We start from the raw sequence: 27,859 nt of genomic DNA on the forward strand, positions 1-27,859 counted from the left end.
TCGTATCGTATCTGTAGAAAGTGCGAAACAATCATCGGAGACGATCAGTTTGGATTCAGAGCCGGCATGGGAACGAGAGAAGCCCTCTTCAATTTACTAGTTCTCGCGCAAAAATGCTACGACCAACAGAAAGATATATTTATATGCTTTATAGACTTCGAAAAAGCATTTGATAGAGTAAGACACGACCTACTATTAGAACGTTTGCAAGAAGTCGGTTTAGATGGAAAAGACATCAATTTACTAAAGAACTTTTACTGGAACCAAAACGCCAGAGTTAGGATCGAGGGTTCCACATCCGCAGAAGTAGAAATTAGAAGCGGAGTTAGACAGGTATGTGTTCTGTCGCCTCTGCTGTTTAATATTTACTCCGAGTTTCTATTTAAAGAGGCACTGGAGGACTCCAAGGATGGAGTCAAGATGAATGGCGTAAATATCAACAGCATCAGATACGCCGATGATACGGTGTTGATTGCGGATTCCGACTTGGGTCTACAACGACTCATCGACAAGACCAACTCGACCTGTGAGCAGTTTGGTATGAAAATAAACATTAGAAAAACCAAAGTGATGTCAATCCGAAAAAACCAAAACGTACCTCAACCTTGCACAATAAATGGGCACATTTTAGAACAAGTCAATAGATTTAAGTACTGGGATGTTGGATCGATAGCAGCCTAAATCCTGATCTAGAAATAAGATCGAGAATAGAACAGGCCAGAAAATCTTTCGAAAAAATCAAAAAACTTCTTTGTGATTCTCGAATAAATCTCGAAATTTGACTACGTTTATCCAAATGCTACATCTGGTCGACTCTTCTCTATGCAGTTGAGACATGGACCTTTAAAACATCAACCATAAATAAGTTGGACGCCTTTGAAATGCGGATCTACCAGAGAATTCTCAAAATTTCGTGGACATCGCATACCTCAAACGAAGAAGTGCTGCATATAATAGGCAGGGCAAGAGAACTTTTCAACGCAGTGAAAGTTAGAAAAACATCATACCTGGGTCACAGACTGAGAAATAATAAGTACATACCAATATGCTCAACTTATAGTGAAAGGAAAGATCGAGAGAAGGAGCGGACTAGGAAGGAAAAGACTATCGTGGCTCAGAAATATCCGACAATGGACGGGGCTAAATTTTGAACAGCTAATAAGAACAGCTGAAGACAGAGAAGAGTTTGCAATTGTAGTAGCCAACCTCCCTTGAGGAGACGGCACTTTAAGAAGAAGAAGAACTTTTTATGATGAAGGCTGGATTTCAAACAATTTACTGAGGAAGCGAGGAGTACGGGTTAAAATTTTAGAAGAAATTTGCTGGTTTCATCAGTCAAATCTTAAACCCTATAGTAACAATGAGATTCGGATCGACGGAACGACGAAGAACAAAGTAGACGTGTGAAAAGTGAAACTAAAGAAAAATAAAGAAAACATATTAAGAAATAAATACATTTCACTTACCAAATTAAATTGGGTAAATTAACTAACATAGGTGGTGATATAACTGTTGCAACTTCTTCCGCAGCGAGTGAAAAAGGAACTCAACTTCTAACGGAAAATGAAGAAAATAGCAAGAGTAGGCCTATTTATAGGAAGATATTCAAATAGAAAAGTAGTAAATATCATGCTTGTATCAACACCATACCAGCTTCGCAAGTTCTTCAACCATGAAGTTCTTCTTCGTCCTGGACTGAGTTTGCATAGCAACCTATATTTGGGAGCAGTGGCGGCTCGTGATTTTTACAATAGGGGAGGCTATACCTAACTGTAAAATATCTAGACAAATTTGCACTAGCAAAAAAATGCGCCAAAAAATGTAATTTAAGGCCCCATTTTTTGACCATTTTTTATTTACATTTCATAATATCATCCTAATTCACAATTTCATGATATCATATAATTTTAAAAATAGTTAGTCTAATTGTAAAAGTTTAATACCTAATTGTAAAAGTTTAATACCAAAGTTTGTGTCGTTTATTTGTTTAAAATAAATACAGATTTGAAGTTTTGCAGTCCATACATAATGAAGTTTCAAATTTTTTAAGATACTCAACTGAATTTTTTTAGTTCTAAACGCGGCCTACTGCGAATTCAAAAACACCATAAATTACCGATACTTTGCTTTGAGTTAGAGATAACGGAAAAAGTTATTTGAGCAAGTTGTTCCAAATATTATTATAACCCCACATACCAAATTTCATAACAAAATTCGCACTTTTAGATTTTTCATTATGTATTTTTAGTCAGGACCCTAAAATTCGTTGTCCCGAGACGCACGCAACCACGCAACGGAGCCGATAAGCTATTCTGCCTCCCTTGGTATATCTCCGGGCAGCGTGTGATGGCACCGTAGATGCCACTGTTAGGAGACCGGGTCTCCTTAAACGCCTGCTGCGCTGCACGGAGCATTAGCAACGGAGACTGTTGGGCTTCTCGGCTCCGTGCTCCGTTCATGCATCTCGGGATAACCCAGGGTCCTGCCTACAATAATATGTAATAAAACTGAGACGCGATCATGCGTTCTAATGCTAATGCTCCGTACGTATGGATAATTAGTGATAATATGGAATTTACACGTTGTATAATAGTGAGAGTTGTACTTGTTGTTTTCGCGATTCATGATAAACAAAACAGTGTAGAGTGTGTAAAAAATTTATGGGGAGGCTGAGCCTCCCTTGCCTCCTCTGACGAGCCGCCACTGTTTGGGAGCTCCCATTATATATTCGAAATACTCCAGCTTTCTCTTCTGATGCTTTTTATAATCTCAGTAGTCTTGCTGAGACTTTCGAGTATTGTGGAGTTTCGAATCTTCTCCACTCAAGAAACTTTTAAAATTCTTATTAGTCCGTTCTTTAACGGTAAAATATTGCAAAACCTCTAAATTTTAAAGAACCGCTTGGATTGACATGAAATTTACCATACACATAGCTAACAAGTCAAAGAAAAAAAGTGATATTATGCCGATATGTGCTTTTGCCCTGGGGGTAGTTTTCACCCCATCTTGGGGGTGAAAAAATATTCGTCCAAAGAAAGTCAGGAAATGGAGAAACTGGCTAATTTTAAGTAACTTTTGATCTATAGAGTTTTTTCACAAAGTCAATACTTTTTGAGTTATTTGGCAGTGAATATGTTGATTTTTTCAACAAAATAACCACGCTTTTAAACGGTTTTTCTCAAATAACTCAAATAGTAAGTATTTTGTTGAAAAAAATATTCTTATCAAAAATATAGCCTGTAAAAAATTTAAAAAAATGGTGTATATATCACGTCTCTACACCTAGTAGAAGCAGCGTTATAGCTAATGAAAAATAGGTTCATATTCGTCAAATTCCAAATGGAATACTTTAACATGAAATAACCAAAAATGAAGCACATTTCGGGGAAAACTCATTTCAACTTATTTAAAGTGTTTAAAAAAAGCTTCATTTTTGTTTTATAAAAAAAATTTCTAGCATCAAAATTAAACAAGTTACGCTCAAAATAAAGTTAGTCCCTTATGGTTTTGGTAAAAAAATCGAGAAATTCACCCCCTAATTAGTATCTTAAATGAACTTAATAGTTACGACTTCACAAGTTTCTTTGACTCGTGTATATACTGTTTATATGATCTGTAAGTTTCATCGGTTCAAAGTCCTTATTTTTAAAAGGGCTGTAATTAAAAGGGGTTGAACGAGTCACTGATCTCGAATGTATGCAAATTTAGAAACACCAAATCTTAATCCTTTTTTGTCTAAGAGAAAAACAAAAAAATATATGATATTCAGAAAACTAAATCTCACTTTTTTTGTGTTTCGAGATTTTTGGTATCTCTAACAATTTTTAAGCTTTTTGAAAAAAGCATATTTTTCAAAATTTAAATTTTTAAAAATTTTACTTTGAAACCAAATTTTTTCAAAAATAAGCACTTTGAATCGATGAAACTTACAGATCATATAAACACAACATAAGTAAAATAATTTATGGAGCGGTAACGATTAATTTCATTTAAGTTGCTAATTAGGGGGTGGTCATCCCTATTTTCTTTTTGCAAAAACAAAAGAGACCAACTTTATTTTGAGTGTAACTTGCTTAAATTTAATGCTAGAAACTTTTTGTAAAAAGAGAAATAAACCTTTTTTTAAACACTTTAAAAAAGTTATAATGGGTTTTCCCCAAAAAGTGCTTAATTTTTTGGATATTTCACTTCGAAATATTCTATTTGAAATTTGGTGTATATGAATCTATTTTTCATTGGCTAGAACTCTGGTTCTACGAGATCCAGAACCTAACGCGTATACCATTTTTTTACACTTTTATAGGCTATATTTTTGCTAAGAACGTTTTTTTCGACAAAATACTTACTTTTTGAGTTATTTGCGAAAAACCGTCTAAAAATGTGGTTATTTTGTTGAAAAATGAACATATTCACTCGCAAATAACTCGAAAAGTGTTGACTTGGCGAAAAAGCTCTATAGAACAAAAGTTACTTAAAATTAGTCAGTTTACCCATTTCCGGACTTATTTTGGACATATATTTTTTCACCCCCAAGAGGGGGTGAAATTCACTCCCAGGGCAAAAGCACACATCGGCACAATATCACTTTTCTTCTTTGACATGTAAGATATACGTATGCCAAATTTCATGTCAATCCAAGCGGTTCTTTAAAATTTAGAGCAAAAACCGTGAAAGAATGGACTAAATATAGCACCACAGTGTGAAGCCTCAAGGCGGTTTAGAGAGATTTTATTCACAGTCCAGGACTCGACACCATAAAGTAAGACCGAAAACACGTAGCAGCGAAGTAGGCGGATCCTCAATGCCAATTTTAGGTCTGTTACATAACACCTTGGACATCCTTCTAAAAGCAGCTCTAGCCTGCTCTATCCTGGATCTAATTTCACCATGACTCTCTGCGTTACAATTTAACTGATATTCAAGGTAAACAATTTTATCCCATTGGAACACAAAAAAGTGTTCGAATAGAGTTGGTTGATTTAACAGCGTTTTGGTAAAAAACCACAAAAGGGACAATAAAGGTTGAAACGAGGTATTTTTCAATTCAAATTGTCCCTACCCTAAATTTAGCTCATAGTTCTATACTTCTCAAAATTCTGTACGGTTTGTATAGATATTTTCTCTGCAACTTTGACAATGTGTAAAATGAGTTTAATATACGGTTTTATTTGTTTTTTAAATCACACATTTATATTAAAACCATATTACAGCACAATAAAACAATTAATATTAGCTTTGTGTATACAATCGTCAAATAATTTTAACCTTCATGACAGGGCTTTAACGTTAAAGTGATATGTATTCAAATAAACTGAATATTTTTAACTGTGATTAATTTTAGAACAATTAATAATATAATGGTTTAATAACATTTTATTACTCATAATTGTATATGTCATTGTTAGTATATTTTATTTAATGCGAAATTACAATTACTATTATGCACAAAATAAACGAGGAATTAGACTAGTCGTCAGAGACTAAAATGCCATTGAAAATGTCCTAAAAATCATACTAACAAGCTGAATTTTGCTGAGCATATCAATTTAGGGACCCCAAAAAGATACAAAAAGAGATAATTTTGAAAAAAAAAAGTTTATTAGCACTTTTTGTGTAGAAGGAACCATTCGCTACATAAGCACTAACGATCTACAAGACCTCCGGAAATATAGAGAGAAGAACAGAGAAGTTAAGGCTGTTAAAACGAATGAAAAAATGAACAATGGGAACGGTCATACATGGACGAATGGACAAGGAAGTATAGAACAGAATATGGGAGGAACAAGAAGCTCAGAAGCCTGGAAAATTGTGAAATCATTACGAACTAACAGGAAAAAGAAAACTGTTATACAGTACATACAGGACGACGGGTGGGAGAACAATTGTAAAACTCTACTGATAGAACAAAGACCAGAATTCGACATTGATGGATATGAAGAAAAAACAATAATCACAGAGAAGGAAAAAATAGCCATAACAGACAAAGAGATGAAACAAGCAATAAATTCCACGAAGAACAATAAAGTTAGAGGGCCAGGAGGACCTGTGGCCGAGGTAATCGAATATGGAACAGAGAAATTAAGAAAAAATTTATGCCGAATCATGGAAATAGCAGTAAATGGAGAGGGCATTCCTAAACACTGACAGGAAGTCTATATAACATCGATATATGTATAAGAAAGGGAATAGAAAAGAATGCGAGAACTACAGGGGAATAAGCGTCATCGCTACAATGGGAAGACTGTAAGTCAGTATCCTCAGGAACAAAATGGAGTGATTCAGAAGAGTCACTTATTTATGACTAATTTATAATTTTTAAAACGTTTTTATATACTTGGCTTCATCTATGTCAAGATCTCCGCAAAATTTGGAATCCATTTTAAACAGAGTTCTAGGCTACCTAGGCACCTGAAATTTTCAGAATAACTCAGAACTTGTTAACAATGCAATATTTCACTGCTATTATATGGATAAATATTCTTCTTCTTCGTGTGACTAGGATTACTCCTGTTTGTCTGCCTCTTATTCTGTTTCAGTTGTTGTTGACTGTACATTGTCTTTCCATCTTTTCGGCGGATTTCCAACGGGTCTTCTGCTATACGGATTGTTGTTTTTACAGATGTTCGCTAATCTATCTGGTTCCATTCGATTTACATGTTCGTTCCAGTTTTTCATTATGGATAAATCGATTTTTTAAATTTCAAACTATTTTAAAAATGTGACTAATGCAATGACATTTAGATTCCATTTTAAAGTACGTCAACAAATCGATAATTACAAATTGATGGTGGCTCAGTGGTAGAGCATTGGACTGCAGATCGAGAGGTCCTGAGTTCGAAACCCGGCTGTTACGTATCTTTTTTTAATTTTTTAAATAAACAATTAAAAGTTAATATACTTCAAGTTCATATTTTATAAGTTAATTATTATATAGAAATATTATAATATATACCTACCATTTTAAATATTTTCTTTGGTTTATATATGAGTTTAAATCCGCTAGATAAAATATGCCTCTAAAATAGTCGATTACAAAATTCTTTTATGGCAGAAATTAACAAAATAATTTATAATTTTATATTTGGTCCTATAAATAATGAAAACGTTTTATTATAAAAAGTTCTTTTTTATAAAACTGTAATTATTTATAAATTGAATTATAAGTATTTATAGATTAAAATAAATTATAATTATTTATACATATTATTAATTTATTTAGAATTTTTGGAAGCGATTTCTGGATTGACAGCCGAAACGTCATAATTTTATTGCTGAATTTTTGACAACAATTTCCGGATTGGAAGTCGAAACGTCGAAACAAATGTAAAATATAATTTACATTATATAATCAATAGTGCTTTGATCCCATTAAAAATAATATTTTAGCCAATATTAATCATATTCGGAGTTTACGTCAAAGTAATTTGATTTTATTCGTGGGCCGGAGTAGCTCAGGCGGTAGGATGTCTGAGTTCCATGCAGGTAGGCCGGGGTTCGAATCCCAGCGCCGCGCGCCGGCGAGAACAGCTAGACATTTTTAAAAATGTCTATGGACCCCAGGTCGCCTCAGCCTGAATAAAATGAGTACCTTGGGTAAAACCGGGGGTAATAATAGGCGGTTGAAGCGTAGCACTGGTACTGGTCCTGTCAGAGGCGGCTCTAGCGCATGTAGCGCCCGTGTGCAGTCGATGCTCTGGCGCCCTTTGGTAGACGCGCAGTCAAAATGGAATAGCCGAATAGGTACCTACCTATTCCTAGTACTGGTACATAGGGTATTAGAGGGTATTAGGTACACTTATATTGTAAACAAAAATCCAGATGTAAATAGTCCAATATTAAATGATGTCGGGAGCCAATAGGTATTTACGGCGTCAGAACAACCTACCCAAAAGAGCCCCTTTAGACTTTTTATCGGCAGATAGTTTGCCTTCAAACTAATTTGTCGGCCAGATATCGGCCGACAGTTTAATCATTGTTGAGCTAACTAGAACTTGCGCACACACGACGATTGTTTATCGGTCGATAGTTCAATTCTCTCCTAGTTTTGGTATCCAATACTTGTGCAGTGCGAATATTTTTTAAATATTTTGCTAAAAAATGGCATCGTCTAATTCACAAACGTTAATTGTAGAAACCTGCATGGCCCAATTAGCATGACTAGTTCATTGAAGGTGACTAAGATCATCCAATAAAAGGCGAAAAACTTTTTTGGGTAATCAAGTAATTTAGAATACATTGTGTAGAATTTTCCACTAAATAATCTATCACTGAGAATTCATCATCAGCATCATCAACAGCTATTTCATCCATCGCCAGAAGGAAGCCTTCCTTAGGTGTATCCATTCATTTTAGTTTGTTGTTTTTTGCATCCATTCGTGACCAGCCATTCACTTGATGTCATCAGTCCATCTTGTTTGAGGTCTGCCTCTACTTATTTTGCTAGTCCTTGGTCGTCATTTAAGAATTTGCTTCGTCCAACAGTTGTTTTCTATTCTTCCTATGTGTCCTGTCCAGTTCCATTTTAACATGACAATCTTCTGGATCACGTCTGTTACTTTTAACCGTCACGGCGTCTTATTTATTTTACTGTAAATTATGATGCACTCAATACTATCGGAATCTCTTCTTGGATTTCCTCCTCCGTTATATGAGAGCGATAATAACATGTCTGGATAATTTTTTCATTGTGCGACTACTAACTTCAACAGTCAAATAAGAACTTTAGTACTAAATCGTTCGAGAATAGTCGGTCGGCTGTTGATAGTGTGCGCCTTCTTCACCAACCCGACTGTTTAGTTGGCTCAGTATGCGCACTAACAGCCCATCCCGACTAAACTATCTGCCGATAAAAAGTCTGCAGTATGCGGGGCTCCACTTACTGCAGTGTTTTATCCTTCCAGTGTTTTAATTTTTGAAGGAACGAAAAAGTGTCATTATTTCGCTTTAAAAGTTCGAAGCGTTCGTTAAATTTAGTAATTGCGGTATCTAATAGGTAATAGTAAAAGTTTACTTTAAAATGTATTTTCGCGTCAGCTACTGATTCATCTTCCGCCTCCTATTTAAAAATTTTTCATATTTTATGTTGAAATAAAGTAAAGGACCCGCTCTTTGGTGCTCGGCGCCCCTAACATCCCGGCGCCCGTGTGCACCGCACACCCTGCACAATAGGTAAAGCCGCCTCTGGGTCCTGTCACTTCCTTGTATACCGTAGGTCCTAGAGATAGCAGACTACCTTGCTACAATCCTAAAGCCGCGTTAGCGATATAAAACTAGAGACTATTATTATTAATTTGATATTCTACGTCTTGATGCAGAAAACGATATTCGCCCAAATGCATTTACATGGATATCTTGATGAATTTTTAATAAAACCTTGACGTGGCTTCTTTAACTTACGATGCAGTTCAATCAATTTCCAATGTATTATTAAAGTCGTCGGAATATTACATAGATATGGAAATTTAAATATAGAAGATAAAATAAAAATCTACAATTTACGATTAAATAACAATTACAGAATACTACAAAAAATATAAAGGATATAGACTGTTAACCCCCTAGTTAAAAAAATCGTTACCCCTTTATAATTCACTTTATTCATGTAATTATAGTATAAAAACAAAATCAATGGGAAAATACCCAGTAGCTGGCTGAATACCATAATTAAAAAATCATACAGAAGTAAAAAACTTCATTTGTACAATGGTATAAAAAGTTTATTAAAAACTATTAAAAGTCATCCAAAAGGATCTGCAAAACGTTTTCGATCTAGATCAGATCATCTTCAGTGCGTTCTGCCTAGTACATGGAACTAGCAACCTTATGAAAATGGTAACATCGAGAAATATGGTTTACATGTTAATTCTATAATATTTATAGCAACTCCAAGTCGATGTTAAAGGATTAATTTATGTGTTAGGAGTGCTCGAAGGGCAACATGGTTCCCTGTTCGATAAAAAATCGTGGTTTTTGCCAGTTCAATGGACACATACCAACAAAGGTGAAGGAGATGACAATCCAATTATTGTCATAATTGTGAATAATTGGATTGTCATCTCCTTCACCTTTGTTGGTCTGTGTCCATTGAACTGGCAAGAACCACGATTCTTTATCGAGCAGGGAACCATGTTGCCCTTTGAGCACTTCTAACACATAAATTAATCCTTTAACATCGACTTGGAGTCGCTATAAATATTATAGAATTAACATGTAAACCATATTTCTCGATGTTACCATTTTCATAAGGTTGCTAGTTCCATGTACTAGGCAGAACGCACTGAAGATGATCTGATCTAGATCGAAAACGTTTTGCAGATCCTTTTGGATGACTTTTAATAGTTTTTAATAAACTTTTTATACCATTGTACAAATGAAGTTTTTTACTTCTGTATGATTAATTATCGTATGTTCTTGCTATAAAAGTTTGGCTGGTTTGAAATAATAATAATAAGGGGTAGTCTGCTATATCTAGGGCCTACGGTATACAAGGAACGTATACAGGGCCAGTGCTACGCTCCAACCGCCTATTATTAACCCTGGTTTTACCCAAGGTACTCATTTTATTCAGGCTGAGTCGACCTGGGGCCTATGGACATTTTAAAAATGTCTAGCTCGCCGGCGCCGGGATTCGAACCCCGGCCTACCTGCATGGAAGTCAAACATCCTACCGCCTGAGCTAATCCGGCCCTCTGGTTTAGAATGCTGCTTTATAAAAATTGAGTTTGAACGGAGAGCAGAATTTTTGTTTAAAAAAAATCCCTTTTTTTTTAATAAAATGAGAACTAAATATAGAACTACATATAGAAAAGAAAAACCTACAACTTTTTGTACTCTACAAAATTTTGTGTACCTATCTCTAATAATTTTCGATTCATTATAAAAAAAAAGCATTTTTCACCAAAATGTAACTTTTCCTATTTACTTAATGGTACACTTATTGATTTGGATATAGCCGTTTCAGGTTTTACTGCAAATCTTTGATTACATTAAAGATTATTTAATAATAAATTCTTTCTTTGGTCGATAAACTTTGATTGTAGTTTTTTTGGTAAATAAAAAGGTCGAACACGTTTCAGTGGAGATCGATTTCCCTTTTTGTATTGTGGTATTTAATGGCGCATTTTATGTTAACTTCTGTGGTAGGAGTAACACTGTATGATCCTAAAGGAATAAAGTCTTCCAAAAATCTTATTAATGACATTTAGGCCTGGATCCCGCGTACCAAAAAAAAGTTGATTAATAGCAAGATGAAAATTTGTTAATAGCTTAACGGTGTCTAGTCGGACAAACTTTAATGAATGGGAACACTGGAACAGGGGAAGCTTTAATTATGGAAAAAGTTAAAAATATGAAACGTCAGACTACGAAAACGTTCCCTGTATTTTGCCGGACAGAACTTCTAATTGATTTGTTACCATTTCATTAAACTCTCATGCAAAAATCAGACTGATGTTTATCACCAACTGGGCATTTTAATGAGTGGAACACGAAGAATGTGTCAAATGACAGGAATCATGTTGGTTAGTAAGAGCAGTCTGATTTTTGCATGAGAGTTTAATGAAAGGGTAACAAATCAATTGGAAGTTCTGTCCGACAAAATACATGGGACGTTTTCGTAATCTGACGTTCCAAATTTTTAACCTGTTCCACAATTAAAACTTCCCCTGCTCTAGTGTTCCCGTATATCAAAGTTTGTCCGACTAGACACCGTTAAGCTATTAACAAATTTTCAGCTTGCTATTAATCAACTTTTTTTTGTTACGCGGGATCCAGGCCTAATTTAATAGAAAAATCTTTGAATTTAAAATAAAGTAAAGAAATCTAAATGATCCAAGTGGTAAGATGGTAAGACCAAGTTATTATATAGAAAATATTTAAATTCTTTCTAGAACAAACAATCCAAAGGATATCATAGTACATACCATCTGCTGACAATGAGAACATTGACAGAGAACCAATGAATACCAACTACCCGTATTTCTTGCGTTCGTAGACTAATAAAAAGGCATTTGACAGTATCGAGATATGGGCCACAGAACAAGCTATTAATAATTATAGAATAAATTTTAGGTATAGGATTGTATGAAAACGCAACTATGATAGTACAGCTAGACAAAAATACAAATCTCATCCACATTGAGAGAAGAGTTAGAGAAGACGACGTAATATCACCAAAGCTGTTTAATCTAACCCTAGAAGACGTTTTTAAAACTACAAATTGGTCAACATATGGGATCAAAGACAATGGAAACCACAAAAGTTAAACCACCTCAGATTCGCTGACGACATCGTGAGTATAGCGAACACATTCGAGGAACTACAATCTATTATGGAAGAACTCGCAGCCAGCTCCCAAGTCGGCCATAAAATTTAAAATGACAAAAACAAAGATACAGACACAGATGATAAACACCTACAAATCCAGATGTATAATTTTAAATGGCAAAGAAATAGAAGAAGTCCAAGAATATTATTTACCTAGACCAAATTTGACACAGAGAACAAAAATGAGGAAATCGCTAGAAGACCCAAACTGGCATGGGCAGGGTTTGCAAAACTGGATGCTTGAGAACCGCAAAATACCTCAATACTTGAGAATCAAAATGTTCAACCAGTGCGCCCTTCCTATGATGACATAAAATATGAATAAACTAGCACCAACAGAAAGGGCAATGGAAAGAGCAATGCTAGGTATAGGTAACTCAATTAATGGAGCATGGCAGGCCACACTGCTAGACAAAAAGACCAACGTTGGAACGCGACAATACAACATTGGAGACTCTACAAAGGAATTTTGCTCACAGTAGAGATCGATGGAAGGAGTTGGAAGAGGCCATGCCCAACAATGGATGATAGAAGGCTAAGAAGAGAAGGAGAAGAAAAATAAGTTTAAAAGTTAAAAAAAAAAGTTTGCTTAACTTTGAATTGAAGTTGGGATCTCTCGATCCGTGTCTAGCTTACTGAAAACGTACCGTTGTCTGTTCGTCTGTGAAATCGGACAGAGCGGGTCATTATCTATGCGTCTGAAGAAAAGTTTTAAGTGCTAATGTAAAAGAATACTGACCTGGCCTTTCTCATCCAAACGTAAAAAGCAGTCTGAAAATTCATCTCCTTCAAACATTTCTGCTTCGGAATAATTTTGTCGGTTTCTATTGCTTTTGCTGCTCCCTCTGGATCTTCCTCGTTACTTTTTTCTTTCATCGTAGATAACAACGGCGGCAAATAAAGAAAAATTGTAACTAGATGCAACAAACCAGAAGAAAACGAAAGCGTTTCACCGCTGAAATAATTTTCCACGGTTTCCACGAAAAACTATAATTTCATTGTACGGAAATTGAGAAATATTTTTGTATAAAATGGTTAAAATTAGCTGTTTCTTTCAGAAAATAAATAAAATAGTCAAGAAGGTTTCAAGCGCGTGTCGTTTTCTGAGTGATAGTATTAGTGGACAGCCACAAACTGACTAATCGGCCAGCCATCCAAACCAGCTCAGAGTATCTGAATAAAATATGAAATTACGACAATTCTGAGCTGGGAAATTTATTAGTGGAATCAATATCAGTAGCGTGTCTATCGGCAGGTGCCGTGGGAAACTGGGTCAATAGATGTTTTGGGCGGTCGTGTGCGATTCTACAACCTATCTTTGCAATTATCTGTGGGAAGATCGAAATCTGGTAATCTGGCCTATTTTAATCCAAAGAGGGAGACGTATAAATCTCATTTTGTCAACCTCTCGTAAAAAGAGTATCAGTAATGCCAACAAATTAAAGTTAACTTAATCTGGACAATATATTTAATAATGTAGTGTAATAGTGTAATAAAATAAGTCCACCTTTTTTTCTTCTATCTATTGCTTATTGTTATGCGTATTGATTAAATGAACAATACCGTCAGCTTATTATCAGATTGTTGGAGAGTAATAGGTACATAATTTTTTGGTTTTAAAAACTATCCAGAAAACACAAGATTACCAACAAATAAATGAAAATAGCTATGTCCACCTACCTCTACCAAAAGTATACTTTTCCGGACCTGATTGTAGGGAGCAAAGTCGTACTTTTCCTCCCTAGGGGGTAAAAGTTCTTTTCCTCCCTCGGGAGTAAAAGTGACGTCATGGTATGTCATTGATGAAATAACTTATTGACGCCCTATACAATATTCTATTATCTACTACGTAAGTATCTATACATTTTAACATTTAAATAATTGATGGATTCGACCGTTACTTGATGGAAGTTCATTTTATCTCACAATAAAACACTAAAAACTTTTGTTTTCTATACTTCCACAAAATTTATTATTTACAACTATGTGACTACAGCTGTTTCGGCAGAGTGCCTTTCTCAAGTGATATAATTTAGTGTTTGCCTTTTTAAGTCTCTAACTCAACAATAGAAAAACAGACACTTCTACATACGCACTTCACCTTCTAGATCATAATCATTCTTTCAATGAAGAGTTTCAAATTCTGCATATCCAAAATAAAGGCCTTAAGCTATCTTTTTTAGAATCTATGGAAATTAATAAACTGAAAAATACAGATATAATTCTGAATGACCAACTCGAGACAAACAGCTCCCCACTCCTCAACCTCTTCAGTTAGAGACTTAAAAAGGCAAACACATTGTAAATTATATCACTTGAGAAATACACTCTGCCGAAACAGCTGTAGTCACATAGTTGTAAATAATAAATTTTGTGGAAGTATAGAAAACAAAAGTTTTCAGTGTTTTATTGTGAGATTTTAACGTTTATTTATAGAACACCCTGTATTTTGCAGAATAGAAAAAACAGTAAATTGCTATTTTTATTTAACAATGTTTAGATTAATAATTTGACTTACATTTGACAGTTGACAGTTCTGCTGTACCTACTTGTTAGTTTTAGTTTTCTAATAAATTGTGTTAGTTACATAAATAAATTATTTAAAAATGAAAAAACGACTTGTTATTTGAGGAAGGTGGAAAAATCATATGTATAACATGGGAGTAAAGTGTCTTTTTCTCCCTTGAATGATTACTGCCCTCCGCTACGCTTCGCGCAGTAAACTTCATTCTCGGGAGGACGTTATATTATAAGGGAGGAAAGTGTTACTTTTCCTCCTGAGAATGAAGTTTACTGCCCGACGCGTAGCGGAGGGCAGTTATCATTCAAGGGAAGAAAAGGCACTTTACTCCCATGTTATACATATGATTTTTCCACCTTTATGTAACTAACTGACAAAATTTATTAGAGAACTAAAACTAACAAGTAGGTACATTTTAACTGTCAACTGTCAAGTATAAGTCACATTATTAATGTAAACATTGTTAAATCAAAATAACAATTTACTGTTTTTTACCATTCTACAAAATACAGGGTATTCTATAAATAAACGTTATACATAAAATATTATTTCTCGTACTTGGGATTAGAATGATTCAGTAGAGCGTGCGCAATATACTCAGAATCAACCTCTAACTCGTTTCGCCTAAAAATCCTCCTAATACGTGGTATTAGAATGTAGATAGCGCATTGCTTTTTTAAAACCAAATTGTGTTTACCGCTGACTTCTTCACCCTTTTTATACATCCATGAATAAATTATTTCAAGGAATACCTACAAGACGACAAATACATCCACTATTCGTTGATCTAACTAAGGCGTATGATACCTTACTACTATGTAAATTATGGGAAAATCGTGGAAAAATCCCCTATTAATATAATATAACTTTAATAAAAGCAGTGCAAAAATTTTACAACAACACCCAAGCAAACATAAAGATCAACAACAGATTGTCCGATAGCTTCATGGTGAATAAGGGACTACGACAAGGATGCAGCTTATCGGCAACACTGCTTAAAAGCTATATAAACGAGGTCTTGAATAAATGACGGAAATCTGTAATGACGGTATGGGGATACACTAGCTAAACGACGACTCAACACTATACACACTACATTTTGCTGATGATCAGGTGGTGATTGCCCAGAATAAAGATGATCTAATATTTATGAAACTCGGCTGTTTCGAGAATACAAAAAAATAAGCCTAGGTATACGTCAATATAGAGAAAACCAAATATATGTGTAAATGAGGAGAGAAAAATGAGTTACAACCAGAGGATGATATGGTTATCCAACCAAGCTCTAATTGTGTATATCTTGGACCGAGAATCTAATAAAATGGAAGGCAAAAAGTCGAAATAGAGGAAAGAGTATGAAAGGAAAGAAAGTAATAGGAGCTTTGAACTCACTACTTTGATCAAAAACCATATCAAAAGAAAAGAAATCTCAGCTATATAATAGCATCTTTAAAAGCGTGGTACTGTATGGATGTAAAACCTGGCAACTGAATAAGCGAACAGAACAGAAGTTGCTCGCACTGAAATGGACTTCTGGTGAAGATCGGCTTGCATCTCTAGAGTGTCACACGCAACGAATGAACGAGTACGAGACATTATAAATAGGAAAACAAAGATAAAAGAAGGAATCCAAGAAAAAGATCTTTGTTGAAATGGTCATGTACAAACAATGGATGAACATCCACTTTCAAAGCTGATAATGAAATAGCAACCCCCAGAAAGAAGGAAAAGGGACAGACTGAAAACAACCTGGATAAGTGGAATCAAAAAAGCAATGTCTGAGAGAGATCTACGAGCAGGAGATTGGACAGATCGACGCGATTGGTTAATAGGAACCAGAAGGCGCAGAACGCTATAGACTAAAGACCATGGTGTTATATTATTACTTTCAAGACATGACTCATTCGGTTTATAAAGCTGTGGTCTTCACAATAATTATGGTAAATCTTTTCTGTAAATCTATACGCTTTTTATCTGAAATTGTGAAACTCAATTTATCACTCATCCATTTAATTGTAAAAAACTGTTCATATACATTCCATTTTTAACTACGCCACTGTAGATAAATACCATCACTAATTCATAATTACATGCGTTGTTGCTACGTATTGATAAGAAAACAAACAAAAAGTTAAGCGACAAGTTTTCAAACTTGAAAAAAAGTATAGTTCTCTATAGATTCTTTACGAAAAAATAAAGACTTGTATGGAATTTTGTATGTAATTTTTTTCTTGTCTCCTGACGTCACTCCTATTGACTTTGAATAACTGTAATAACTCAACCGTTTATTTTTACGGAATTTTCAGTCATAAAACATGATATGCAAGGAATGAATCAATGTAAAAAGACAAAAATTAGAATTACTATTTTGTGCTTTAAAATTCGCTAATATGAGCAACACAGATATTATGCGAAAAAATTTAAGATAAAGTAGGAAACAAAAGTTTTAAAGCGTCCAGTCTAAAATATTGACGTTGATATAATATAGAGAAGTATACCTATGAATTTTGCAAAGAAGCATTCTGGCAACCGAAATGGAATACTGGAGAAGATGCTGTGGCCTGACCAGAAGAGATAGGATATCAAATGATGAGATAATAAGAAGAATGAAAGTGGAAAAAGATGCTCGGCAGTATATAGATCAAAGAAGACTAAAATGGTACGGCCACGTACGTAGAGTAGAACAGAGGACGACCCAGAAGATCATGGAAAATGAAGTCGACATAGTCATGTCAAAGAAAGAATTGAAAGACTGAGACTGGGAAGATCGTGACAAATGGAAGTCCTGGCTGACGGAAGGGAAACGGCACTATCTGAAGACAACCCTTACGAAAATGACACAAGTTCAAACCTGCTTTTGGTGGTGGTGCGTTTGAACCTGCGGACTAGGTCTTGATTTATACCAGTTCTAAGCAGTTTGTTTCCATAACCATGCTGTTTTTATGGTTATGGAGTCACTTTTCGTGACCCTTACCAATCTTCTTTATTTCTTCTTTAATTAATATTATGCGCAGTTCCTCATCAAGGTCTTTGTTGCGTATATACCACGGAACGTTGCCTATGTTCCTTAGTATCCAGTTTTGGTCTCTTAGACACTTGGTGAATGTAGGTATAGTTTCTCTTACTAGTACATCTTCAGCAATAGATGACTTTATGCAAAATTAGGAGCGACTACGGATTTGGGAAAGAAACATCCTAAGGAAGATCTTTGGGCCTGTACTTGAAGAGGCAGCAGGATAATATAGAATAACAGAACTCGAAGAACTATATCCAGACGCCAACATAATAAAAGAAATAAGTCCAGAAGACTCCTATGGACAGGACAACTGAAAAGACATTCTAACGAAAGAATAGTAAGGCTGGTAACGAAAGAAGTCCCAACTGGAAGAAGGCCACGGGGAAGCGTTCGACTACGGAGTCGAGATAACATAGTAGGAGACCTTAAACTCACGGGTGAGGAGAATGCTCAAGACAGAGAGGAATGGAGGCATGTTATCAAGTTGGCTAAAACCCACGAAGGATTGTAACCCCACGGAGTAAGAAACGTTATGGTACCACAAGAAGATTGTTTCAATTCATCTTGTGGATTTGATATTTTTTATTAAATAAAACGGGATAATTCCTGAAGGTTGGCTGTACACCATCTAGTTAAATGAAATTTAACGTGATGTAAAACACTCCCTGGTGTAGTTGGTATATTTTAATAAAAATTTAAAATTTTTAAAAATCCAAAAGGATTACGTTCAAAACGTTTTCGGACTTATCAGTCCATCATCCATTTTGCAAGGACATAGAGTTCACTGATGATGGACTGATATTTTTATTAAACTGATAATTTTTATTAAAATATACCAACTACACCAGAAAGTGTTTTACTTCACGTTAAATTTTATATTTTTTATTGTTATTTACAGCAGTCACACAGTTTTCAATTACAATGCAAGTGATTCTTAATAGAAGGAGACATATTTTCAAAACTTTTCCTTGCGATCATGCAACCCTTTAATAAACGCGGCAATCTCTTGCCACACTAAGCACAGTAAAAATATTTTAATAAAAATATTATACACTACAAAGGAATTAATCAATATCCACATAATGCAATCAACTTTTGCATTTAATATGCAATCAACATAATTGCCTGAAACAAATTGAACAAAATTACATTCATTTAACCATAAAAGAGAGCTAAAAGTTTTTAATGATAAAAAGCTTTTTATGCAACCTAGTTAAACGAAACAATGAAATTTATACCAAGTTAAATTTTGACCTACACTGCGCGTCAGAGAAAACGGGCCATTTTTGATGTCTCGAATTTCCTAAACCTGTTGTCCGATTTAACTGATTTTTTTAATATAATATAGCCTTATTCCTTAACAACATCGCTGTAATAATATTGTTGCTAGACAGGTAAATCGTCATTGTATCCCGGGTGTACCAATCAAATTGTGATTTTTTCTCCTGTTCACCACATCCTGTGGAATATTCTAGCATTTATAAAATACTGAAATTAAAATCCAACTATAGCCTCAGGTTTTCGTAACATTCTGTTTATTGATTCATTCGCTTATGTTGGATAATAAGAAAGTTAGGTACTTAAACAACTAGCTATGTTCTTGATCAATACAGGGTGTTTCTAAATAAGTATGACAGTTTGCTTTATAAACATATGTCCGCAAATGCTTCGTTTCGATAGGCGATGTTGAAATTTTTCTTACAGACTGACGATTTATTTTATTACTCTAAAACCGGTTGAGATATGCAAATGAAATTTGGTGGTATAATATAATATAAAGTATATTGTAGAAGCCTTGGAGGTGTCACCAGGAAAATGGGCCAATAAGCTTTTCAATTAAAAATCTTTTAAAAATATTTTATTTTACAAATATTTTTATTAGGTTGAAAAACTTAGTCTTTCATTTAGCAGATGCCGCTACGCACCTACTACCTTCACGCCAGTTGCAATGGGGGACTAATATGTCGAAAAGATTTTACCTGGAGTAGAGAAAGCAGTCTAAGCATTCTCTGAAGAGCCTCTAACAAGAGGTGAAATCGTCGATAAGATTGCTGGCTGCACCCTCTAATCTAAGTAAAAATTAAGACGGTTTTGGTTTCGCATTGCAACTGAATAAAAATGGTATACATTTTTATTTTATATTAGTATTACTCCTATAGAGTAACTAGGTCCATTTTCCGTTGGAACTTTACCAAGCTGCAGACGAGGGTTGTGAATTGCATAGTGTAGAATTCCTTCCCTTTTGTCTTCACTGCAGCATCCATCTGGCTTGCATATTGTAGGTTTCCTGGTGACGCCTTGGAGGTGTCACCAGGAAAATGGAAAAATAAGTGTTTCAATTAAAAATCTTTTAAAAATATGTTATTTTACAAATATTTTTATTAGGTTAAAAACTTAGTCTCTGAAATTTGGTGGGTTTTAAGAGGTAGTTATTGTGCATTTTGACATATAATTTAGAATTTTATGTTCACCATTGGCGCAGATAAGGGTCATATTACCCGTATACGCGCCAATGGTAAATATTAAATTGCTAATTGTATATCAAATATGCACAATAACTACATTTTAAATCCCACCAAATTGCATTTGCATATGGTATTACCGGTTTTAGAGCAGCTTGTAAGAAAAATTTCAACACCCTCTATCTTGGAAACGAAGCTTTTGCGGGCATACGTTTATATAAAGCAAACTGTCATTTTTTTTTCATGCAGAATTGACCCTTAAAGTTTGCCATACCTATAAAAAACACCATGTATTAATGAAAAACAAGGCTAGTTGTTAAAATAACTAACTTTTTTATTGTCCAACATAAGCGAATCGATAAAAAACAGAATGTTAAGAAAACATGAGGCACATGAGGTTACAGTTGTGTTTTAATTTCAATATTTTATAAACGAAAAGTATTTTTATAAAGTTTGTAATTCAGTATTTTATAAATATTCGACAGGGTGACGCGAACTTTGAGAACAAATCACAGTTTGATTGGTACACCCGGTATACAAAGACAGTTTAAATGTCTAGCAACAATATTATTACAGAGATATTGTTATAACATATTAAAAAAATCACTTAAACCAGACAACAGGTTTAGGAAAGTCGACACATAAAAAATGACCCATTTTTTAAGATGGTGCATTAATTTCTTGGAGAAGTGTATAATTACCACAGCTCCTAAAAAGGCAGTCAACCTTGTAACAAGCATTACTTCCTAGAAAGAATATATAAGAACGAGATAAAATAGGGCGACCAGCTCTAATATATTTAAGCAATTTTGAGTACAAAAATTATTTTATAACAAATTATTTATATTTAGAAATACATTATATTTAGAAATACCTATGCAACTAATAACCGATAACAAAAGTTAACCATTTTAAATACCTAGGATGTTGGATAAACGAGACACTAAATCCAGATGAAGAAATTAAAACTCGTGTAGAAATTGCAAGAGAAGAATTTATGAAAGAGATCTATTCTGAGCAACTCTTAGCTGAATTTAATACTAATAGCCAAGTTTATAAAATGTTATGTGTATCCTGTATTACTATATGGATGTGAAACCTGGATCATGAAGGTTAACATGATGAACAAATTAGAAGCCTTCGAGATGTGGTCATATCGTAGAATGCTCAAAATATCTTGGGTTCAACGCATTTCAAACAGAGAAGTCTTAAACAGAGTAGGTCAAGGAGAAGGTGACTTAATCAAGATGATAAAAAGAGAAAACTTGAATATCTCGGGCATATAATGAGAGGTAGCAGGTACAGGATGCTGCAGTTAATATTCAACGGAAAGATCGACGGAAAAAGAGGAATTGGTAGGAAGAAATATTCATGGTTCCGAAACCTTCGTCAATGGACTGGATTATCAGCAGATCAACTATAACATGCCGCGCAATATCGAGAACGATATCGGAAAATTGTTATGGAAGCTATCCACGCCTAAAATTTGGGCACGGTACTTAAAGAAGAAAAAGAAATACATAATCTATTAATTATAATAAAACTAAATCAGGGCGATTTTTAAAAGAATTTCCTACCTTTCTTGGTGCTGTATTTCCTTAACCATAATATCTGCCAAAGGGTCATTGAACGGTCGCTCTCCCAACAATCTCTGCTGATCCAAGTCGCCTTGCATTTGGCTGAAGACATGGTCGCCGACGTTAATGGAAGTTTCCAACTGCACAGACAGATCTACTGATTCTTCTTCGTCTATAACAAAAAATACTTTTAATCATTGTAATCATGGCATTGGTATTTGTTTAAACAAAAGATTTTTATACTACATTCTACAGCAACCTTCCCTTTTCAACAGTAATAAACTCTTATTATAATGGTAAAGTTTTCAATCCTAATAGCGACATTAATATTATTGAAAAATATTAAAAATATTACTTAAAGATTTTTAAATTAAAAACTCATTGGTCCATTTCCCTGGTGACACCTCCAACGCTTCTACAATATGCAAGCCAAATGGATGCTACAGTGAAGACAAAAGGGAAGGAATTCTACACTATGCAATTCACAACCCCCGTCTGCAGCTTGGTAAAGTTCCAACGGAAAATTGACCTAGTTACTCTATAGGAGTAATATTAATATAAAAATAAAAATGTATGCCATTTTTATTCAGTTGCAATGCGAAGGCAAAGCAATCTTATTTTTCACTTAGAATATGGAGCGCAGTCCAGCAATGTGAATCGACGATTTTCGACTCTTATTGGAGTCTCATCGGAGAGACGTAGGCCTGCTGCTCCATAATCTAAGTGACCAACAACGAGAGTTTATCCCCCACACCGCAACTGACGTGAATGGATTAGGTGACTAGCGTCATCTGGCAATTGAAAGGTAAAGTTTTCAATCCTAATAGCGACATTAATAATATTGAACAATAATAAAAATATTACGTTGGAACTTTACCAAGCTGCAGACGGGGGTTGTGAGTTGCATAGTGTAGAATTCCTTCCCTTTTGTCTTCACTGCAGCATCCATTTGGCTTGCATATTGTAGAAGCCTAAGAGGTGTCACCAGGGAAATAAACCAATAAGTTTTCAATTTAAAAATCTTTTAGTAATATTTTTATTATTTTTCAATATTATTAATGTCGCTATTAGGATTGAAAACTTTACCTTTCAATTGCCAGATGACGATAGTCACCTAATCCATTCACGTCAGTTGCGGTGTGGGGGATAAACTCTCGTTGTTGGTCACTTAGAGTATGGAGCAGCAGGCCTACGTCTCTCCGATGAGACTCCAATAAGAGTCAAAAATCGTCGATTCGGAGTGCTGGACTACGCTCCGTATTCTAAGTGAAAAATAAGATTGTTTGGCCTTTGCATTGCAACTGAATAAAAATGGTATACATTTTTATTCTTATTTTAATCTATCAAACCTTTAGACATTTTCTGTTATTAAACTTCTATATTTATACGATACTATTATATAAGATATTAATAATTCTACATTTTATTATAAATCTTAGAATACAAGGCTCAAGACCAGACCTAACACCAGCTGATGAAAAGAAGAAGCGACCACAGGTGACACTGTTACGAAAGTTCTAAGATTTATTCCATATATAAAAAGTCCATTGACGAAAAAGAAGGAGTAATAAAAAACTAGAATGTTCTAGGTGTTATCGAACTCTCTCGAAATGTCTCGTAAGCTCTGAAACGTTAGAAAATCTAGGTATACAAACATTAAGTTGACAGTTCAAGTATTAGTAGCAATTGAATTTTTGAATAGTTCTGTCATGCTGTTCGAGTTTTTATCAAATATTGTAATATTGTTTACTGTTTTCAATGAAAGTGATTATAAAGAAGTTTATCATTGGTGACAGTGGTGGGTCAAAGAGATATAAGTATAATTTATTATGAATGGTTAATACAAGATCTACTGAATTTGATAAAGAAATGGATACGTCCGGACACCCTGCATTGTTTTTAAAAATGGAAGAGGAAAAGAACAAGCATGTGCAAGAAGAGAAAGAGGTGAAGGAAAAAAGTAGATAGAAGAGTAAGAAGAGAAAAAAGTAAAGGGAAGCATAGACGAGAAGAGAAAGAGAATATTTCCAAAAAGTAATTATTGTATACGCAACAATACGAAGAAAAGAAAAATGAGTTACAGATAGGAGTTAAATGAGCCAGCCAGATGATCAAATAGAACTTCCTTAATGGATGAGGCACATGAATAATAAGAAGAAATTGTATACGAGACCATATATTTAATATCAAAATAATTTTGGTTAACAGAGTATAAGTATAATACACAGTACTTAAGCATAGAAAGGTTGAAAATAGGAATTAAAAAGTTATGACATGGTGGTACTTACAATAATCTCTATAATCAAATTGGAACCCTTCATTTATCATATTTCTTAGGTATCACTTTCTTACACGCGCGGTAAAATTGTGGTTCAAAGTTATGATAATAAAAAATATAGTTATGCTTATCTAAAGTTCATGTAAACATAGTATAGCTATGTTTGCGATGATAATCTCGAAAATCTTTTCTTAAAATCTCTATTTGTTATGTCACTTTTTATGAATTACGCAAAAAGATTTAATGTACACTATTTTTTGTCACCTATAATTTCCGAGTACGTGTCATTAATTAAAAAGGTTTGGTATAATAGAGCTGCACCAATTCCGATAACTAATCCTGTAATCCAAATTCTTGACAAGTATAACATCACTGTATTTGTATTGGACAATAATTGTATTAGCTCTTATATAGAGTCGAAATAATATCTTACGTAAATGTGCCAACCTCTTGTTCATCTTTAACTATGATGCACTTTATCAATAAATTTAAGTATCAACTTTAGCAGATCGTAGATTCAAGTTGCTTGTGCTGGACATGTGGACAGCGAAGAAAAAAAGCAACTAAATCAAAATATCCGAGAGGGCCACAAAAAAATGTAGCAGATGTTAAAAAATATGAGAAAGAATGTCCATGCAGGGCAAAAATAGTAAAAAAATGTCATTGGACATGAAATTGTCCTTGGACGTTAAAGATCCCAATGATAAATAAATTAGAACCATTGGTTTCGAATTGTGGTGCTATCGACGAATCCTAAAGATATCGTGGGTTTCGCACACTTCCAATGAAGATGTTCTATAAATGATGAATTCAGAACGTCTGCTCATAAACATCATAAAGAGGAGAAAAACAGAATGCGTCGGTCATATAATTAGAGGACCTAAATACCATCTAAGTACTTCGCCTTATAATAAAGGAAGAGTGGAGGGAAAGAGATGGATTAGTCGAAAGCAACTTATGGTTGCATAATATTAGACAATGGTGTGGTTCTCCGTGTGGTAGAAGTATTATTTCGCGCAGTAACCGATAGAGAAAGGTTTCGGAAACTTGTAAATATGATGACGACCAACGTCTGAATAAGGACTCGCACCTAAAGAAGAAGAAAGATATGAAATGAAATCCTAGTACAATTTGGAGGAATATGTCAGTGTTCTTAAAGATACTGCTATTAAAATATTTTGCCTGCTATCTGTACACTCTACAGATACAGATAGCGAATGATCGATAACGAAGCGAAGGGTGAAAAATCGGTGTCCTGGAGCTGGTCCAAGTAAGTTCAATGAAAAATAAGGGAGAAGAGAACATTATATTTCTACACATTGGCAAAAATATAGGTCGGATCTTCAAAAATATACGGTCATAAAAACCGTGATACAAAGAAAGGTGTAACAAAGTTATATAAAATAGTCAAACGAACGAAGAAAGCAAAAGATTTTAATCAAATTAGATACCTACATCTGAGATGAATGTAATAAAATACTAATCCTTCACGAAAAGGATGTCAAAACCGATGGCAAAAGTACTTTGATGGTTTATTAAATGAATAAAAAATCTTAAGCTATACCAGATAGGTAGGTACCTACAATAGGTAGCAGCAATGGCCACCAAAATAATAAAGGAAGCAGTTGTTCAAGCACTTCACAAAATATAGAAAGGTAAAGCAGATGAGCCAGATAATATTCTGGCCCATTCATGGGGAAGTGAGGACAGATTTAGTGGATCCAGGAACATAATATGTTCCTTTATTACATTTGCCCATTTAATCTTATTTGCAGCCGCCCTGAATAGTTCTATGGATGTCATATTCATATTAACTTGTTAATACATTTGTTAACAGGTTTATTTATTAAAATTATGGAAGTGGGACAAATGCTAGATCAATGGGGCTTTTCATCGCTTCTCATTTGTTTCGGGCACTTGTCATGTGTCATATAATATATTCATGTGACACATGACAAGTGCCCAAAACAATTCAGAAGCGATGAAAAGCTCTATGGAGAAGCAGTGTATTAGCAACTGTTAAAAAAAACAAGGGAGATAAGCTCAATTTTTTAGAAGACTGATGACAGATTAGGTTTTCCACTCTTATTTATGTGGTAGGTACATAATAAATAATGAAATAGAATTCACTGATATATAAATATAAACAAATTTTTAACATTTTATTTCATGATATTAGCAAAATACAAATCTTATCAAAATTCCTTATGGAAAACCTACTTTCATAAAGTAATAAAAAAATTAGTATTTGATTTTGCGTTATTGATATTGGTTATGTAGCGCCACCTGTGGACAAACAGACAAACACACTTTTAGTTTGGATCTGAACCATTCAAGATGGCGAATAATAGTAAACGCTGACGCTTACGTTTGCACGACACTGATAGATGGCGCTACCTGTCCACGTTTAAAACGATAAATTAAAAAAAAACTAAAATTTAGTAAGAAAGTGTAAAACTGTCGTAAAAGTCGATAAAAACTGGTTTATCGAAAAAATATTAAGAGGCAAAAAAGTTTTAGAAACATTGTGTTTAACTAATGGTACCACAGTAATAATTTAATTGGAACCTACACAAAAGTTTGAAAGCGTTTAAGGAAACAAACCCCATAAAATTTTTATGGGGTGCACAAATTTCACTATAATTTCCTTTTAAGATGTTCTTGCCATAAGAATGCGACATTTCTATTTTCATTAACAAATCTTTAATAGTTTTCGATATACAGTCGAACCCGCTTATTAGAACACCGGTTATGGAAATATCCCGGTTTAAGGAATATAAATTTGAAGTCCCGAAATTGTTTTAGTAGCAACTAATGATCGGTTATTAGAATATTCCGGTTATAGGAATACTTTTGCTTGGCACGAAGGCCATTCCAATAAGCGTTTTCGACTGTATCGGAAAAAATTGATTTTGTTTTTGTAACTTCAAAGGGCTGTAACATTTTTTGTGTACATGTTTGTACTAAGGTACATAAGTTAGGTTCAATCGAACTATTTTTGGTCCCAGAATATGTGATTTAATTTATGACCTGTGTTTTTGTTACACCCTGTATATCTATCCCCAATGACTTACGGTGCAAAGCATGCTGTGGATTGTCAATGATTCGTATTTGTCGGTCAGGCATGATTGGTTCTCCGTCAGGGCCACCCGTGTCGGATGGCAACTGGTACCTGCAATAAACAATCAAGTGTTAATAATTATTGATGAAATAATTAACTTTTAATACTGTGGTATCGAGAAAACTTATAATTGGAGTAGATTATTAATTTATGTTTAAATGATGCTGTTTAGCAATTCAGTTATTTGACAATAAGAAATAATCTATATCAGTGCTTGACACTTATAGGCGAACGGCAGCAACCCCTAAAATGATGTTATACCGACCACGAAAATCAAATTTAAGGCGAATGACGAATTTTGGTCATACTTTATGTTTTCGTGATTGCTGAATCCGAATATGAAGTTTATTTTTATCTAGAATTGGTAGAACATGTTCAAAAATTAAATTTTATGCAAAAATTCGAAAAATCAATTTTGCTGATTTTTCAACTTTAACTCGCTGTATCTTTGGTTGCTGTAAATATTTCCTTTCAAAAATTTTACTGTATTATCTTTGAAGTATTTAGATAACAGTAAGTTTTGTACAAATCGAATTAAAATAGGAGTTATTAATTTTTAA

The 27,859-nt window shown here is 34.2% G+C and overlaps 1 protein-coding gene across 1 annotated transcript in view; it reads right to left on the bottom strand.

The window, feature by feature from the left end:
• LOC114331990 (protein GDAP2 homolog) overlaps positions 1-27,859 on the bottom strand; it is a 301,926-nt gene that overhangs the window by 91,390 nt on the left and 182,677 nt on the right. The window contains exons 7-8 of the mRNA XM_050644685.1: positions 27,253-27,350; positions 21,901-22,072 (exon numbers count right to left, since the gene is read on the bottom strand). Coding sequence (XP_050500642.1) covers positions 21,901-22,072; positions 27,253-27,350 — 270 coding nt within the window. The remainder of the gene's footprint in view (positions 1-21,900; positions 22,073-27,252; positions 27,351-27,859) is intronic.

This window comes from Diabrotica virgifera, chromosome 2, assembly GCF_917563875.1.
Source record: "Diabrotica virgifera virgifera chromosome 2, PGI_DIABVI_V3a".
NCBI lineage: Eukaryota > Metazoa > Arthropoda > Insecta > Coleoptera > Chrysomelidae > Diabrotica > Diabrotica virgifera.